Here is a 17,741-nt window from a genome sequence, read left to right as displayed (position 1 = left end):
TTTTTGGTTATAGTCTTCATCAATTACACCAAGAACATAAGTAATTAGACTACTTTCCCACAGTTAATCCCATTGTTCCTGGGACAATAGATCCCCAAATTCCTATAGACATGGTTTGAATGCCCATTGCAAATGTAGGAACCACATTTCTAGAGCATGTCAAGTCTAATGCTGCACACACTGGAGTTGCTAGTGAGAGAGATAAAATACTCTTTTGTCCACTGGCTATACCCCTGAATTGTTGCTGACCCTTGGAGACAGCACTTGAAGTTACATTTTAATCTCAGGGGTCAAAGGGGGTTGACATCCTCATCCAATTTGAATGTATTGATTAGCTCAATGAGTCTCCTTATGGCACATGGGCACATCTCTGGTGGGGGATGTACAGAATTGGGCATGTTAAACTTAATATTGGTCTTGGAACCACAAGGGCATTTTTACAATCGTTTCACAGGTGTCTTAGCTTCCCACTATTCATGAAAGCTGCTTTAGTCAGTCTAAGTGCTTTCCATAGTGCTGAAGCAAAGACAGTGTTATATGTTGCTGTGTTACAATTAGTCTTACTCAGATGTAATTCGTGATAGTGCCTTTTTGTCCAGAATATGGCCAAAACTCCATGGACACTCATAGTAATGTTTTTTTAAAAGATTTACTTATTTATTTATTATATGTAAGCACACTGTAGCTGTCTTCAGACACACCAGAAGAGGGCTTCAGATCTCATTATGGATGGTTGGGAGCCACCATGTGGTTGCTGGGATTTGAACTTGGGACCTTTAAAAGAGCAGTCGGTGCTCTTAACTGCTGAGCCATCTCCCCAGCCCCCATATTAATGTTTTCTAAAGCTAATTGTTTTATTAGGATACATACTGACTGAGAAATGGCTTTTCCTTTTCTTGCTTTTGTAACTTATTAAAGAAAGTTAACAAAATTTTTTTAAAGAGCCCTGTAATATTTTAGGAAGATTTGTGTAGGCACCAGGGTTCAGGCATATTTTGATATGCTCTTGTTGAAAACTATGTCCATGGCATTTGCTATATCCATTGTAATATTTTTAGTAACCACAGCCTCCATTTATTTAAACAGACAGTGCAAGGGAGCCAATTAATGATGGCAATGTAATAAAATTCGTTTTTTCAGCCCCATTTTTACATACCAATCAAGCCCATGTTCATGTGCCATTGTGATGCAGATAGCAGAGCTCATTTCATGAAATATGACTCAAGAGTATAGAATTCGAAGTTTCAGGAGGTTAAGTTGGTCACCAAAAGAGTCTGCAAGATCATCAATGGATACAGAATATTTTTTGTTCTGAACTCATCTCAGGAGTAACTACATGCCAAGATATTATATAACCCTTTAACCAAGGTTACTAGGTGTAGAAGATCCTACTTAATAGATCACCATGGAGAAAAAGACAAGTAAATGTGAGTACAAAAATATATGGGAATATAACAAGCCTGTACATCTTAGGAAATCACTCATTCCAGATTTCTAAAGTACTACATCTCTTGTACACATCATTCCCCTTTGCCCTTCTATACCGTGCCTTTGTCATGGTATTTTATCAAAGAAACAGAAAATTAACTAATACAGAAGTTGGTACCAGAGACTATGTTATTGTTTTTATTGTTGGTGGTGGTGTTTGTTGTTGTTATGGTTGTTCTCTTGCCTCCACCCACCAAGGATTGTGCAAGTCTTTTTGAATTTTGGACTAGAAAAATAATGGAACACTGCCAAAAGCTGTTCTAGTAGAGCCTGGAGAAATGTAATGTTAAGCAGAGTGGGAACTTTGGAGCTATTCCTCCAGAAGTAAGTTTCAATAGTAAACAAAATTGAAAACTGGACTGGGGAGAGTTCTCATGTTTTGGCAAAATATCTAGCTGCTTTCTGCTCTCAATATAATAGTTTGCCTGGAGTGAAAGTAAAGAGTAATGGACTAATTTCTTTAGGCACACAAAATGTCAAGTCTACATAATGATTGATGCCAGGTACTGTGATACACACTGTGTTAATCCTATCACTTGGGAGGCAAAAGTAGGTGAATCTCTGTAAGTTCAAGGCAAGACGGGAAAGCCATGGTTATGAAATACCATGGGATTTGTCTAAAAATCAAACAAAAGACTCTAGAATGCTGAATCTTTAATATGGGTTTATTGATAACACACTGGTCTACAGTAAAAAGGAGAAAATATGGCAATACAAAAAGAAATAAATCACATGCTGGAGAGAAATGAGAGCATGAGAAATCTTTTTACAATTTTTATCTACTTATTTTATTATTTCCATTTCAAATATTATCCCAGTCCTGGTTACCTCTCCACAAATTCCCTCTCCCATCCCTCTCTCCACCCAGCTTCTGATGGTGGTCCCCCACCCACCCACCCACCCAGCCACTCCTGCCTCACTGCCCTAGCATTCCACTATACTGGAACATATAGCCTTCACAGGACCAAGGGCATCCCCTTCCATTGATGCCAGACAAGGCTTCATATGCTTCATATGCAACTGGAGCCATTTGTCCCTCAGTGTGTATTCTTTGGTTGGGATCATCAGGAAATTTAATGCCACAACTGAGGTATGTGCTAGAAGAAAGGCTGGAATTTTTAAGGAGATTATCATCTTAAGAAAAGGTTGTTTCGGGGGCTGGAGAGATGGCTTAGTGGTTAAGAGCACTGATTGCTCTTCCAGAGGTCCTGAGTTCAAATCCCAGCAACTACATGGTGGCTCACAACCATCCGTAATGAGATCTGATGCACTCTTCTGGTGCATCTGAAGACACCTACAGTGTACTTAGATATTATAATAATAAACAAATCTTAGAAAGAAAGAAAGAAAGAAAGAAAGAAAGAAAGAAAGAAAGAAAGAAAGAAAGAAAGAAAGAAAGAAAGAAAAGATTGTCTCGTTGGTATACTCAGCCCTAAATGGGATGTCTCTCGCAAATCCCTCCCCTTAGAGCTCAGGGAACAGAATAGATGAGGAGGCAGGAGAATGGGAAAAATACTGGGTGGCTGGAGAAAAATAAGAAAACAAGTCCCTCAAGGTCAACATGATCAATTTTCATGTGAACTCAGAGACTGAGGCAGCATGAATGCATAGGACCTGCAATGGTCTGCACAGGTCTTCTGTAGGCATGTTGTGACTTCCACTTTGGTGCTTTTAGGGGACTTTGCAGTGTGGTCTCTGATTCTTGTGCCATCTCTTGGTCTCTTTTCTGTTTGTCTTGTCCAACTCCAAGGTTTTGTTTTATCTTATTGTATTTTACTATTGTCCTTTAGAAGCCTGTTTTCTAATGAGAAAAGGAGAGTGAGTGGATCTTGATGGAAGTGGATCTAGGTAGGAACTGGAAGAGTAGATTGGGCGATATATGAAAACATATTCAGAATAGATGATGTGATAGGAAAAAAACTATTTTCAATTTAAAAAAAATCTTGTTTTTGTATTGGAATAAAGGGAAGGATGCACTCAAGGCAAGACTTCATGTAGCTAAGGTTCCAAATTCTGGAAAGGAGCCTAAAATTCCTCTGTTTCTGTTAAGTACTGGATACACAAGCTATTGTTAATGTGGCTCAAGGATGGCATGGTCCAACTGAGGCTGGCAGCTGCTAGACAGCCAGAATTCAGCATGGACATTTTATTTTACTTGACCTTAGGCTACGATTTATATCACAGTCTCATTCCCAGGCCTTCAGAGGCAAACTACACTGAATGAATGGCTCTCACTAGGAAGTAGATAGTAAGGTTTCTCAACCTTCATAATTATAGTTCTCAACATGTACCCATTGACCTTTTCACTCTCTGTGTATCTCCAGAGTACACTATAGAGAAATTCCATCCTTATATGTTTAAAGTAGGACAAAATTAATAATCATCATTTATTAAAGTTCTTTAATTGTATAAGTAAATTGTATAAGTAAATGCTATAACTTAATTCAAATTCATATATCAACACAAATTTATGGTAGCAAATCCTGTAAATTTTAGCTAAAATTAAAAAAAAAAAACAGGCAGGAATTTATCACTATTATCTTTTGATATTGTTATTTATACTTAATCCAACATCTCTGGAAGACTAAGCAATTCAGAGGTAAAAAATTAGAAATGTTGCAAAATATACATAAAGATAATTATTTCCTTGAGAGAACAAATAAACAATGATTCATGAATATATGAGGGATAATGTACTATAAATTTTAAAATGTAAATTTCAACTTAAATATACAAACATATGAAGAGAAACACATTTAACCTGATTTATACATTATACTTTGTAAATATTTATAAAAATATTTTAATGATCTATTAATATGTACAAATTTTAAAACATAGGTGAACTAAAATAAAGAAAATGAATATTTAGACACAAAAATAAAATTTCAAAGGTTTATAACTGTTCTAAAGTTAATATTCATAAAAACAGCTTGGCGTATTTACAAGCAAAATGGTGAGAAGTTAACATTAAATATGTTTAAGATTCAACTAATCAATTTAATTACAGAAATGTGGTACTGGAGAATGTATTACAGACAAATCAGTTATGGCCATAAAATAGGATTTATCTATATCTAAGTCTTTGTGTTTTTACTTACTCTGAATACCAGAGGTGATATTTACCATTTGCAACAGCAAAGATTAAGAGACCTTCCTAAAATCTATATGCAGTGCTTCACTTTGTAAGACCTGTTTTATAGTTTGTTCAAATAAAATGTAAATATTTTATATGCTGTTTCCGTTGGGTCTCTCCCTAAGCCTAGGAATCTGATGTAGGCAGTACTATGGCAAACTCTCTTCTCCCCAAACTAAGAGAGAAAAGCAAGAGAGTACAACAATACAAAGAGGACAGAATCTGTTGAGAATGTCCTGGGTTTTGCTTGGATGGTTCTAAACAATGACTTAGAATATGAAAGTGGCTAAAATGGAGTCTAAATCTGAGGGTTCCCCTGAGGAAGATTTTCATCATCTTCATCTGTACTACTAGAAACTGAGGAGGTGCTAGAGTCTTCCTCTTCCCTATCATCCTGAGGAAGATTTTCATCATCTTCATCTGTACTACTATAATCTGAGGAGATGCTAGAGTCTTCTTCTTCACTGTCATCCGTGATATCTTGCCTGGATGACTGGGAGCCATCATGATGACCCTGAATAGTCTCTGAGGAATCTGTCCCAGGATCTAATAGCTCCTCTACCTCTCCAGGCTTTATTTGAAGCCCTTTCTCTGAGGAGGACTGCAGATCATCTGTTCGTCCAAACTTGGGGCTTCTGCCTCCAGACATGCTCATGTTCTTTCGCTTACCACAGGTAGCCTTTGCCTCTTTGTATGCAGCATATTCCTCAGGAGATAATCTCTTGAGCCAGCGATCCAGCTTCACCCTGTATTGTTTCTGTAGCCTCTTAACCTGATTGCTATAATGCTCTTTCTCGTTCTCTGGGACTTGATGCCAACGCCTGCTAATTTCAACCCAGCGCTTCCTAAAGGACAGATGCCTCAGCTCCGGACTTGACCATGAATCTTGGTGAAATTTGTGATATGCATTCATAGGGGGTTTCCTGGGTTCTCCCTGAAATTTCATATCTGAAGAAACTGTTTTGGGAGATTCTGTTTTTACAAGAGACTTTACATTTTTTATATCTCCTTGTGACTTCATAGGGACTTTGGTTGGGTGACTGTGGGGCACCACAGATTTCTTAGGATACCCTGAAACAGGATGGTTTTTCTTGAATTGACTCATCTTTTCCTGAAAGTCTTGTTTCTCCTTCTTGAAGTCCATGATATATCTCTGCTTTATCTCTGCTGGCAGCTGATGGTATTTCTCAGCCAGGATTTTGGTCAGCTGTGCGTTGTTGTACTTAGGGTACATCTGACAGTATTTGGCTCTCTGCTCCTTGTAAAAGCGCAGATAGGCAGTCAAGGGTCTTTTGGGTCGGTCAGGATGCTCCTTGACGGTTTTATTTTTGTGAGTTTTTTTTGTAAGTTCCTTGGCTTCTTGCACTAATTCTCTCAGTGTGCGGAACGTCCTTAAATTACAAGAAATCTCCATCCATTTCTGCTTGCACATTTCTCCTGAAAACAGCCCAAAAGCTACTTTGCTCCAGTCGAGATCAGCCTGGCTCTTTTGGAATTCTCTGGAGTCATCTGATGGGATATTATGCTTCATGCATTCCAGTAACTTCAGAATGTCTTTTTCAGACCAAAGGCCTTGCTTATCAAGTGATGTCATTAGTGCAAACAGGATAAAACAGTAGCTTGAACTGATTAGACACACACACAGGGAGACAACTTAGTAGATATCTTCTAAAATCCACAGTCTGATGAATCTGTATTTCTGAGGTGAAACAAAAAGAATGTTGGACTTTATCATTGGAATTTATGAAAAAAAATTCCTTTAAAATGTGTTTAAAATTCCTTTAAAATATAATTAATTTACTATTAACAATATAAGTGGATAATCACCTTTTGAAATAAAAGTTGTTTGCTTATATGTGATACAGGTATATCCTCTTTTGCTTTCTTTTGAAATCTTACTAGAACTTGCCTAAAAATTAAGGGAATAAAGTTGGTTGTGGTGGTGCATACCTATAATCCCAGAACTATGAAGGCAGATCTCTGTAAATTCAAGGGCAGCCTGGTGTATATCTCAAATTCTAGGACAATCATGATGACAAAGAGAGATGCAGAAAATAAAGGAAAACAAAGTAAACACCAGGCTGAGAAGACAGAGAAGGAGGAGGAGGAGAAGAAAGCAAAGCAAAGAAAAAGCAGGCCTGGGATTGGAATAAAATGACAAAATAAAAAGAATATGACTACAAGGAAAAGAATAGAGCCAAGACGTTCATAAGTTACACTCAAATGAGCTGAAAACAGGAGGCAAGACACTGAAGTTCCTAGACATCGATCTATGGCATTTCCATGGTTTGAATGTGAAATCTGTAATAAAGGATGGATTTACATAGTCTTCAGGACTTTGCACGCATATAAGAGCTTTATGCTGCCGGGTGTGGTGGCACACGCCTTTAATCCCAGCACTTGGGAGGCAGAAGCAGGCGAATTTCTGAGTTCGAGGCCAGCCTGGTCTACAGAGTGAGTTCCAGGACAGCCAGGGCTATACGGAGAAACCCTGTCTCAGAAAAAAAAAAAAAAAAAAAAAAAAAAAAAAGCTTTATGCTGAATCATCTTGTGTAGGTTTCAAAAATTCATTTGCAGTTTTCTTTGGCCACTCATTCTACAGACATCAGCCTCCATAAAAGCATTGCCTCTTTCATAAAGATTCTGTAAAAGAACTGGAACCTAGAACTTGAACACATAGCAACAGCTCTGAGGGTTGTTATTCTTTCACCACTATTGTTCTTTCTAGTGTAATTTTTCTGGAATGTAGTTCAAAAGAACACTCTGAATATTCTCATAATTTTTTAAAAAATGTGCTCTGAAACTTAACTAGTCTATGTTATAAGCAATTTGCTGAGTCCGTTGTTGCTTGTGTATATATAGTTTCAGGGATAAATGCTCTGCGTTGGTTAACCTATAAGAGGGATCATCCCTGCAACAGACTCATTCTCCTGAGGGAAAAATCTTAAGAGTAAACTTCTGAATATTTGAGAAGAACACTGCAAATTATTTTTAAGTAAAACAACGTAAAAACTATACATATATCCATTATTTTAAAACTCCCTATAATGAGAATTGATTTCAACATCAGCTAGATCTAAATAGAAAACTTACCTTAAATTTTGAAAATTGATTCAAAATCAAAATTATCACCAAGCTTGCTTCATATTCAGGATTTCCTGCCTGAACCATACAAGGAGCAACCAACAAAACTGAGTGGTTTCATTTATTTTTTGTTTCCTTTTCTTAGTGGTAGGGACAGAGCACAATATGTGCTAGGCAACCTATTAATGAGCTAAGTCCACCAGAAGGAGCTCACTAAATATATAATGTCACTAAACAAATGTGTCATAAAATAATGCACAGTAAAATATTCTTATGGATTTGAAAAACAAGACTGTAACTTCTTTTTCTGTGGAAGGTTTTATACACTCAGCCCTTCTACAAATCCTGTAATGTGCAGTGGTTCAATACCATGCTAAATATAGAAATGCATGGTATAGCCATACAATTAAAATTCAGATTTACAAGGAACATAAAATAAATGGAAAAACCATATTAATCTTAAATTTTAAAGTCATAATAGATCAAAATTTTGTAGCTCAACATCAAACTGAAAATGGTCACATTCTCTTATATTAGCTATAATCACTAATTATTTATTTATTTATTATACATAGATATACTCTAGCTGCTTTTAGACACACCAGAAGAGTTTGTCAGATCTTATTACAGATGGTTGTGAGCCACCTTGCGTTTGCTGGGATTTGAACTCAGGACCTTCTGAAGAGCAGTCAGTGCTCTTAACTACTGAGCCATCTCACCATCCCTAAAACCTTGTTTGGTTTGGTTTGCTTTTTCAAAACAGGGTTTCTCTGTGCAGCCCTGGCTGACCTGGAACTCACTCTGTAGACCAGGCTGGCCTTGAACTGAAGAGATCCACCTGCGTTTGGAATTAAAGGAATGTGCCACCACTGCCCAGCACTCTTACTTGAGAATCTTTGAAGTCAGAGAAAATAAAAGTATATGTATCCAGGATTTCAAATTACCTCTAGATCCTCTGGTCTCCTCAATGCTTGCAGGAAAGTTTGCTCTTTGCTTCAGGGATGATATATATTCTGGACTCTCTAGATGACAGTTGTGACTTGAAGAAGGTAACCACAGTAGTCACCTTCATGTGCCTCTGAACTGAGTTCAGAAGTCTTTATAGAGGAGAACTGGAAGCCCCGCCCTAAGGTGGAGTCTTTACATATTTGCATGAATCAACTAACTTTTATAAAGTCCTCCCTTAACCCTCTGCCCCCCCATCCCTGAGTGGTGTGTTAGTCTCACCCTATCTTCCTGTTGTGCTATGGAGGATGTAGATCCTCTCATCGATGAGGTGTTAATAAATTCAAAGAAACTTACTGTATGATGGTGAAGCCATCTAAGCCTGTGGGCACTCCAGTAAGGAGTTCTCTGTAGACTGACTTTAACTCAGTGATCTGCATACCTGTCTCCTAATGAAAGATCCTGACAGAATGTAAAAGGACACAAAAGCCCTGAAATTGGCAAGATAGATGTCAGTGTTAGCAGAACTAGCTTCACTGATTTAGAAAAATAGAGGTACACAATGCTCTGGCCACTCCTTGAACCTGTGTGTCTGCCAATGTTTTGACCATTCCTTGACCCATGTGTGTGCCCACTGATGAAGCCCATTGCCAGGTGTTTGTGATATTGGTTGCTGAGAAAGAGTCAGAAAATCTCCCCAGCAACCACAGCCCGGCCAATCCTGAGTTGCTACACCTGCACCAGACTCTTTCCTTGTACCCCTCCCATACCCATTTCTTGAGAATAGACATTGTTTAGATCTGGAAATCCCCTACTCCCCTCTTCTCCTTTCCCCCCTGAGGGCCTATAAAAACTGGGACCTCTTTCCCCTCGAAGTCGACTCCTCTACCCCTGCATGGGATATGAGTCCTCCCCAGAGCTCTGGCTTTCCCCGAATAAAGCCTCATGTGGTTTGCAACAAGCTCAGTCTATTGTGAGTTCTTGGGTGTCCGCTTTGTCCTGAGGCCTGAGCGAGGGGCTCCTCTCAGAGTCTTTCACTACCACTGGGATTAAACGTGTTGGCCACCAAACCTGGATTTAAGTTTTTCTTTACCTAGAACTTGCTCTGTTCTAGGCTGGCCTTGAACTTAAATATCTTGTCTTTGCCTCCTGGAATTAAAGGCTTGTACTACCATGCCTGAATCTAAATTTACCTGGGTGGAATCTTGCCACAAGGTCAGTACTCCTATAATCTCCTAGAACACAGCATCCAACTCCATTTAACTTCCTGATGTCCCTTTAATACTCAAACCATATATTTTATATTTTTTCTTTCTAAGCTGGCTACACTTGTTCAAAATGCTCTTCATGAGACTTAATCAGAGAATGAAGTCTCTGCTGGTTTTTGTTTTTTTTTGTTGTTGTTGTTTTGTTTTGTTTTTTTGTTTTGGAGACTTATTTTGTCAATGCAATGAATAAAAATCTCTTTACCTTAGTCTGTAGTAGATTTTTCAGACAAGGGCAAAAAGCAGCCACATTCTTCACCAAAATACCACAAAAACAGTCTTTAGCCTACATTCTGAAATTCTTCTCCTCTGAAACCTCTTGGGTCAGTTTAGCACAGTTTAAATTTCTCCCATCAACAAAGTCTTCCATATTCCTACCAGAATGACCCATTAAGCCCCATTTAAAGCAGTCCACTGCTTTCCAAATCCAAAGTCCCCAAATTCACATTCTTCCAAACAAAAGCATGGTTAGGCCTAGCACAGCAATACCCCAGTCCCTGGTACCAACTTCTGTATTAGTCAAGGTTCTCTAGAGTCACAAGTAGTAAGAAATTTATGACTTACAGTCCATAGTCCAACTCCCAATAATGGTCAGCAGCAAGTGTGAATGGAAGTCCAAGGATCTAGCAGTTGCTCAGTTCCACAAGGCAAGCAGTTGAAGAAGACAGTGTTCTAGACTGGACATTGTGAGGAGAGTTAGTTTTAACTGTTGTCTTAGTTAGGGTTTTACTGCTGTGAACAGACACCTTGGCCAAGGCAAGTCTTATAAAGGACATTTAATTGAGGCTGGCTTACATGTTCAGAGTCTCAGAACAGTATCATCAAAGTGGGAACATGACAGCATCCAGCCAGGAATTGTGCAGGAGGAGCTGAGAGTTCTATGTCTTCATCTGAAGGTTGCTAGCAGAATATTGACTTCCAGGCAGCAAGGCTGAAGTCTACATCCAAAGATACACCTACTCCGACAAGGCCATACCTCCTAAGAGTGCCACTTCCTGGGTCAAGCATATTCAAGCCATCACACTCCTTGATGAAGCTTTCCCATGAAGGGAGGTGAAATTTAAAACTAGATCATGAGACTTTGGTACCCACTGTTACAAGTCTGGATTTTGATTATAAATTTAGAGAGAGGCTTTGGAGTAAGCTGATTGTTGCTTTAGAAGGAACATTAACTTTAGTCAAATATTGGTGCTCTCTATATGCAGTAGCTAGAAGAATGCTGGAAAAGGTGGCAAGCAGCTGTGGTTTGGATTGCAGAATCATTGCAGCCTTCTGAAGGTTTGGATATGAGATGTAAAAGAAACTGAGGAGTAGGTCTCTATCACATGGCAAATGTACTGCATAGAGATCTCAAGTCAGCTAATCTTTTTTTTTTTTTTTTTTTTTTTTTTTTTTTGTCTTTTCGAGACAGGGTTTATCTGTGTAGTCCTGGCTGTCCTGGAACTCACTTTGTAGAGTAGGCTGGCCTCGAACTCAGAAATCTGCCTGCCTCTGCCTCCCAAGTGCTGGGATTAAAGGTGTGCGTCACCACACCCGGCCAGAGCATCTCATCACAGATGGTTGTGAGCCACCATGTGGTTGCTGGGATTTGAACTCAGGACCTTTTGGAAGAGCAGCCAGTGCTCTTACCCACTGAGCCATCTCTCCAGCCCCTAATCTTTTCATTAACACTGAAGACTTGGTGCTGAAGATGGGTGACTTTGGCCTGGAACGGATCGTGGATCCTCATTATTCCCATATTAGTCATCTTTCTGAAGGACTGATTATGTGGTGCCAGGGAAATGTTAATGATCTCCCAAAAGCAGACAGGAGTCAATCTGATACAACTCACAGCAAGGTCTTTATTCCATTTGAGCTACCTCACCTCCTACCCCCCACCCCCATCCCAATGCACCACCATTACACAGGACAGTTTTGGTGGAGGGGGAGCCCCGAATGTCTATGGGGCAAGGCTTTATATTATAGTAAGCAGCAAGCAGGGAATATGTGTGCAAGTATCTAATTGGAAAGTTACTGTGGCCTTTAACATAATTGGCTGGTGCTGGGAGTCACATCACAAACTTAACTTCTGTTCCCCTCTGCATTGGTGGTCAATAGGCAAGGGGTGGGCTTGTGACCTGGTGTAGTGGCTATTCCTGGTTGTCAACTTGACTATATTTGGAATGAACTACAATCCAGAATTGGAAGGCTCACTGGTGACCCTTATCTGGAGGCTTGGAGATAGAAGTTTCTGATCTGGATCTTGGTATGGAGATCTTGAGGCATTGTGGCTATGGATTCCAGAAGATTAAATCTCCGAGTTTAAGGTCATCTGGGATTAAAGGTGTTGTGGAACACACCTTTAATCTGGGCTACACCTTCTGCTGGAGACAATATAAGGACATTGGAAGAAGGGAGTCTCGCTCTTGCTCCCTCACCTGCTTGCCTTGTGGGACTGAGTAACTGCTAGATCCTTGGACTTCCATTCACAGCTACTACTGAACCATTGTTGGGAATTGGTCTGCAGACTGTTGTGAGGAGTGGGTGTGGCAGCAGTCCCAAGATGGCGCCCGGGACTGCAGCTAAGTCTTATGACTTGCACCTGACTTCCTCATACACCTGAAAATAAGCCACGACCATCCTGAGAGCTGTGCAGGTGCACCATGTTACTGGCGAATCCATATTTGGTGGAGACATGCTCCTGCCACCCTGATTAGCTGAAGCTGCGTGCCTGGTGAGGTGACGTGGCCTGCCGTGAGTGGATGGGGGCTGAGAGTATCTAAGAGTGAGGGGCCCGGGTTAGATAGATAAAGTGGAAGGATAAAGCTGAAGCGAGAGAGATGAAGACTAAAATTTGATGAATAAACTGCTGTTAGAAGGACTGGTGGTCGTGTTGTTCTTGCTGGTCGAGAGCGGACGTGACAGACTGTAAGTCATCATCTGTTCGTCCAAACTTGGGGCTGCTGCCTCCAGATATGCTTATGTTCTTTCATTTACTACAGGTGGCCTTTTCCTCTTTGTATGCAGCATATTCCTCAGGAGACAATCTCTCTCTCTCTCTCTTTTTTTTTTTTTTTTTTTTGGTTTTTCCAGACAAGGTTTCTCTGTATAGCCCTGGCTGTCCTGGAACTCACTTTGTAGACCAGGCTGGCCTCAAACTCAAAAATCCGCCTGCCTCTACCTCCCGAGTGCTGGGATTAAAGGCGTGCGCCACCACGCCCGGCACAGGAGACAATCTCTTGAGCCAGAGGTCCTGTATTGTTTCTGTAGCCTCTCAACCTGATTGCTATAATGCTCTTTCTCATTCTCCAGGACTTGATGCCAACGCCTGCTAATTTCAACCCAGCGCTTCCAAAGGTCAGATGCCTCAGTTCCAGACTTGACCATGGATCTTGGTGAAATTTGTGATGTGCATTTATAGGGGGTTTCCTGGTTTCTCCCTGAAATTTCATACCTGAGGAAACTGTTTTGGGAAATTTCTTTTTTACTGGAGACTTTGTTTTTCATATATCCTTGTGACTTTGGTTGGGTGACTCCAGGCACCACAGATTTTTTTTTTTAAGATATTTTCTTTATTTACATTTCAAATGCTATCCCGAAAGTCCCCTGTACACTCCCCCGCTCTGCTTCCAACCCACCCACTCCTGCTTCCTGGCCCAGGCTTTCCCCTATACTGGGGCATATAATCTTCGCAAGACCAAGAGTCTCTCCTCCCATTGATGGCCGTCTAGGCCATCCTCCGCTACATATTCAACCTAAGACACAAGCTCTGGGTTCATATTGTTGTTCCTCCTATAGGGTTGCAGACCCCGTTAGCTCCTTAGGTACTTTCTCTAGCTCCTCCATAGGGTGCCCTGTGATCCATCTTATAGATGACTGTGAGCATCCATTTCTGTATTTGCCAGGCACTGGTATAGCCTCACAAGAGACAGCTATATCAGGGTCCTGTCAGCAAAATCTTGCTGGAATATGCAATAGCGTTTGGATTTGGTGGTTGTTTATGGGATGAATCCTCGGGTGGGGCAGTCTCTGGATGGTCCTTCCTTCTGTCTCAGCTCCGAACTTTGTCTCTGTAACTCCCTCCATGGGTATTTTGCTCCCCATTCGAAGAAGGAGCGAAGTATCCACACTCTGGTCTTCCTTCTTCTTTATTTTTATTTTATGTATGCATTTATTTATTATTTGGTTTTTCGAGACAGGGTTTGTCTGTGTAGTCCTGGCTGTCCTGGAACTGTAGACCAGGATGGCCTCAAACTCAGAAATCTGCCTGCCTCTGCCTGGCAAGTGCTGGGATTAATGGCATGTGCCACCATGCTCGGCTGGTCTTCCTTCTCTTGAGTTTCATGTGTTTTGCTTTTTTTTTTTTATTTTTTTGTTTTTTTGTTTTGTTTTTTGTTTTTATTTGTTTGTTTGTTTGTTTTTGGTTTTTGTTTGTTTTGAGACAGGTTTCTCTGTGTAGCCCTAGCTGTCCTGGAACTTACTCTGTAGACCAGGCTGGCCTCGAACTCAGAAACCCACCTGCCTCTGCATCCCAAGTCCTGGGATTAAAGGCGTGTGCCACTACTGCCCGGCTATGCTTTGCAAATTGTATCTTGGATATTTCAGAGTTTTGGGGCTAATATCCACTTATCAGTCAGTGCATATCATGTGTGTTCTTTTGTGAGTAGGTTACCTCACTCAGGATAATATCCTCCAGAACCATCCATTTGCCTAAGCATTTCATGAATTCATTGTTTTTAATAGCTGAGTAGTACTCATTGTGTAAATGTACCACATTTTCTGTTATCCATTCCTCTGTTGAGGGGCATCTGGGTTCTTTCCAGCTTCTGGCTATTATAAATAAGGCTGCTATGAACATAGTGGAGCATGTGTCCTTATTACAAGTTGGAACTTCTTCTGGCTATATGCCCAGGAGAGGTATTGCTGGATCTTAGGATGCCCTAAAACAGGATGGTTTTTCTTGAATTGACTCTTTTCCTGAAAGTCTTGTTTCTCCTTCTTGAAGTCCATGATATATCTCTGCCTGGCAGCTGATGGTATTTCTCAGCCAGGATTTTGGTCAGCTGTGCGTTGTTGTACTTAGGGTACATCTGACAGTATTTGGCTCTCTGTTCCTTGTAAAAGCGAAGATATGACGCCGCAGTAAAGGATCTTTTGAATTTGTCAGGATGCTGCTTGACTGTTTAATTTTTGCAAGTTTTTTTTCATAAGTTCCTTGGCTTCTAGCACTAATTCTATCAGTGTGCAGAATGTCCTTAAATTACAAGAAATCTCCATCCATTTCTGCTTGCACATTTCTCCTGAAAACAGCCCAAAAGCTACTTTGTTCCAGTCTAGATCCGCCTTGCTGCTTTTGAATTCTCTGGAGTCATCTGATCAGATATAATATTTCATGCATTCCAGTAACGTCACAATGTCTATTTCAGACCATAGATCTTGGCTATCAGATGATGCCATTAGTAGCTTAACTTCTGTGCCCACTAATATCTCAGTTGTACAAACAGGTCCACAGCAGCTTGAAATGCTGAGACACTCAGAGAGAGGACCTAGTAGATAGCTTCTGATTTCCATAGTCTGTGTGAATCTGTATTTCTGAGGAGAAACAAAAAGAATGTTAGACTTCATCATTGGAATTCATGAAAAAAAATCAGATATCCATTTACAATGTGTTGCTTATACATTTAATTTACTTTTAATAATGTAAATGGCTACTTTCTCTTTTTGAAATGAAAGTTGTTTGCTTTTATGTGATATAGATATACCCTCTTTTGCTTCCTTTTGAAATCCTACTAGAAGCCTGGTGTATATCTCAAATTCTAGACAATCAGGATGACACAGTGCGACTCAGAAAATTAAGGAAAAGGAAATAAATACCAGACTGGAGAAGCTTAGCTGACAAAAACAAAACAAAACAACAACAAACAGCTCTGGGGGTGGAATAAAAGGATAAAATAAATAGAATAAAAAGGATATGACTAAAGGGAATAGAATAGAGCCAAGATGTTCATCAGTTACACTCAAATGACCTGAAAACAGGGTTCAAGGCATTGAACTCCCTAGACATCCACCAGTGGCGTCTCCATGGTTTGAATGTGAAATCTGTAATAAAGGAAGGATTTTCATAGTCTTCAGGACTCTGCACACATATAAGAGCTTTATGCTGAATCATCTTGTGTAGGTTTCAAAAATTCATTTGCAGTTTTCTTTGGCCACTCATTCTATAGACATCAGCCTCCATAAAAGCATTGCCTCTTTCATAAAGAGTCTGTAAAAAACTGGAATCTAGAACTTGAACACATAGCAACAGCTCTGAGGGTTGCTATTCTTTCACCACTATTGTTTTTTCTAGTGTAATTTCTCTGGAATGTAGTTCAACAGAACACTCTTGAATATTCTCATAATTTTTTCAAAGAATGTGCTCTGAAACTTAACTAGTCTATGTTTATAAGCAATTGCTGAGTCTGTTGTTGTTTGTGTATAGATAGTTTCAGGGATAAATGCTCTCTGTTAGATATCCTGTAAGAGGGCTCATCCTAGAAGAGACTCATTCTCTTTTTATTATTATTAGATATTTTCTTTATTTACATTTCAAATGTTATCCCCTTTCCTAGTTTCCCCTCTGAAAATCCCCTATTCCCTTCCCCCTTCCCCTGCTCCCCAACCCACCCACTCCCATTCCCAGTCCTAGCCTTCCCCTATCCTGGGGCATAGAACCTTCACAGGACATAGGGCCTCTCCTCCCATTGATGACTGAGTAGCACATCCTCAGCTACATATACAGCTAGAGCCACATGTCCCACCATGTATTTTCTTTGATTGGTGGTTTAGTTCCAAGTAGCTCTGGGGTTACTGGTTAGTTCATGTTGTTCCTCCTATGGGGCTTCAGACTCCTTCAGCTCCTTAGGTACTTTCTCTAGCTGCCTCATTGGGGAACTTTGTGCTCAGTCCAATGGATGATTGTGAGCATCCACTTCTGTATTTGCTAGGCACTGACAGAGGCCCTCAGAAGACAGCTATATCAGGCTCCTGTCAGCAGGCTCTTGTTGGCATTGGCCATAGTGTCTGGGTTTGGAGGCTGTTTATGGGATGGATTCCCAAGTTGGGCAGTCTCTGGATAGTCATTCCTTCAGACTTTGCTCTGAACTTTGTCTCTGTAACTCCTTCCATGGATAATTTGTTTCCCCTTCTACGAAGGATTCTGATCTTCTGGGCTAATAGCCACTTATCAGTGAGTGTATATCATGTGTCACCTTTGGTGACTGGGTTACCTCACTCAAGATGATATCCACCAGATCAATCCATTTGTCTAAGAACTTCATAAACTCATTGTTTTAAACTGATTAGTACTCCATCATTTAAATGTACCACATTTTCTGTATCTATTCCTCTGTTGAGTGACATCTGGGTTCTTTCCAGCTTCTGGCTATTATAAATAAGGCTGCCACATAAAACCAGAGACACTGAAACTTCTAGAGGAGAAAGTGGGGACAAGCCTCAAAGATATGAGCACAGGAGAAAGATTCTTGAACAGAATGCCAATGGCTTGATATGTAAGATCAAGAATCGACAAATGGTACCACATAAAATTGCAAAGCTTCTGTAAGGCAAAGGACATGGTCAATAAGATCAAAAGGCAACCAATATATTGGGAAAAGATTTTTACCAATCCTAAATTTGATAGGGGCCTAATATCCAATATATATAAAGAACTCAAGAAGTTGGACTCTGGAAAATCAAATAACCCAATTAAAAAATGAGGTACAGAGCTAAACAAAGAATTCTCAACTGAGGAATACTGAATGTCTCAGAAGCATCTAAAAATAACGTTCAACATCCTTAATCAT

At 40.0% G+C, this 17,741-nt stretch overlaps 1 protein-coding gene and 1 pseudogene across 1 annotated transcript; both read right to left on the bottom strand.

The window, feature by feature from the left end:
* Positions 1–4,922: 4,922 nt before the first annotated feature.
* LOC110301448 (upstream-binding factor 1-like protein 1) lies at positions 4,923–6,218 on the bottom strand. The gene has a single exon (XM_021171915.1). It carries the CDS (start codon positions 6,216–6,218, stop codon positions 4,923–4,925), a length of 1,296 nt encoding a protein of 431 aa, XP_021027574.1.
* A 60-nt stretch (positions 6,219–6,278) lies between these two features.
* On the bottom strand, positions 6,279–15,354 carry LOC110301447 (upstream-binding factor 1-like protein 1; annotated as a pseudogene).
* Positions 15,355–17,741: the final 2,387 nt, after the last annotated feature.

Source organism: Mus caroli, unplaced genomic scaffold (genome assembly GCF_978045245.1).
Source record: "Mus caroli unplaced genomic scaffold, Mus_caroli_1 scaffold_11, whole genome shotgun sequence".
Taxonomy (NCBI): domain Eukaryota; kingdom Metazoa; phylum Chordata; class Mammalia; order Rodentia; family Muridae; genus Mus; species Mus caroli.
The sequence above is the reverse complement of the archived record's forward strand: the minus strand, read 5'-3'. Positions and strand labels throughout refer to the sequence as shown.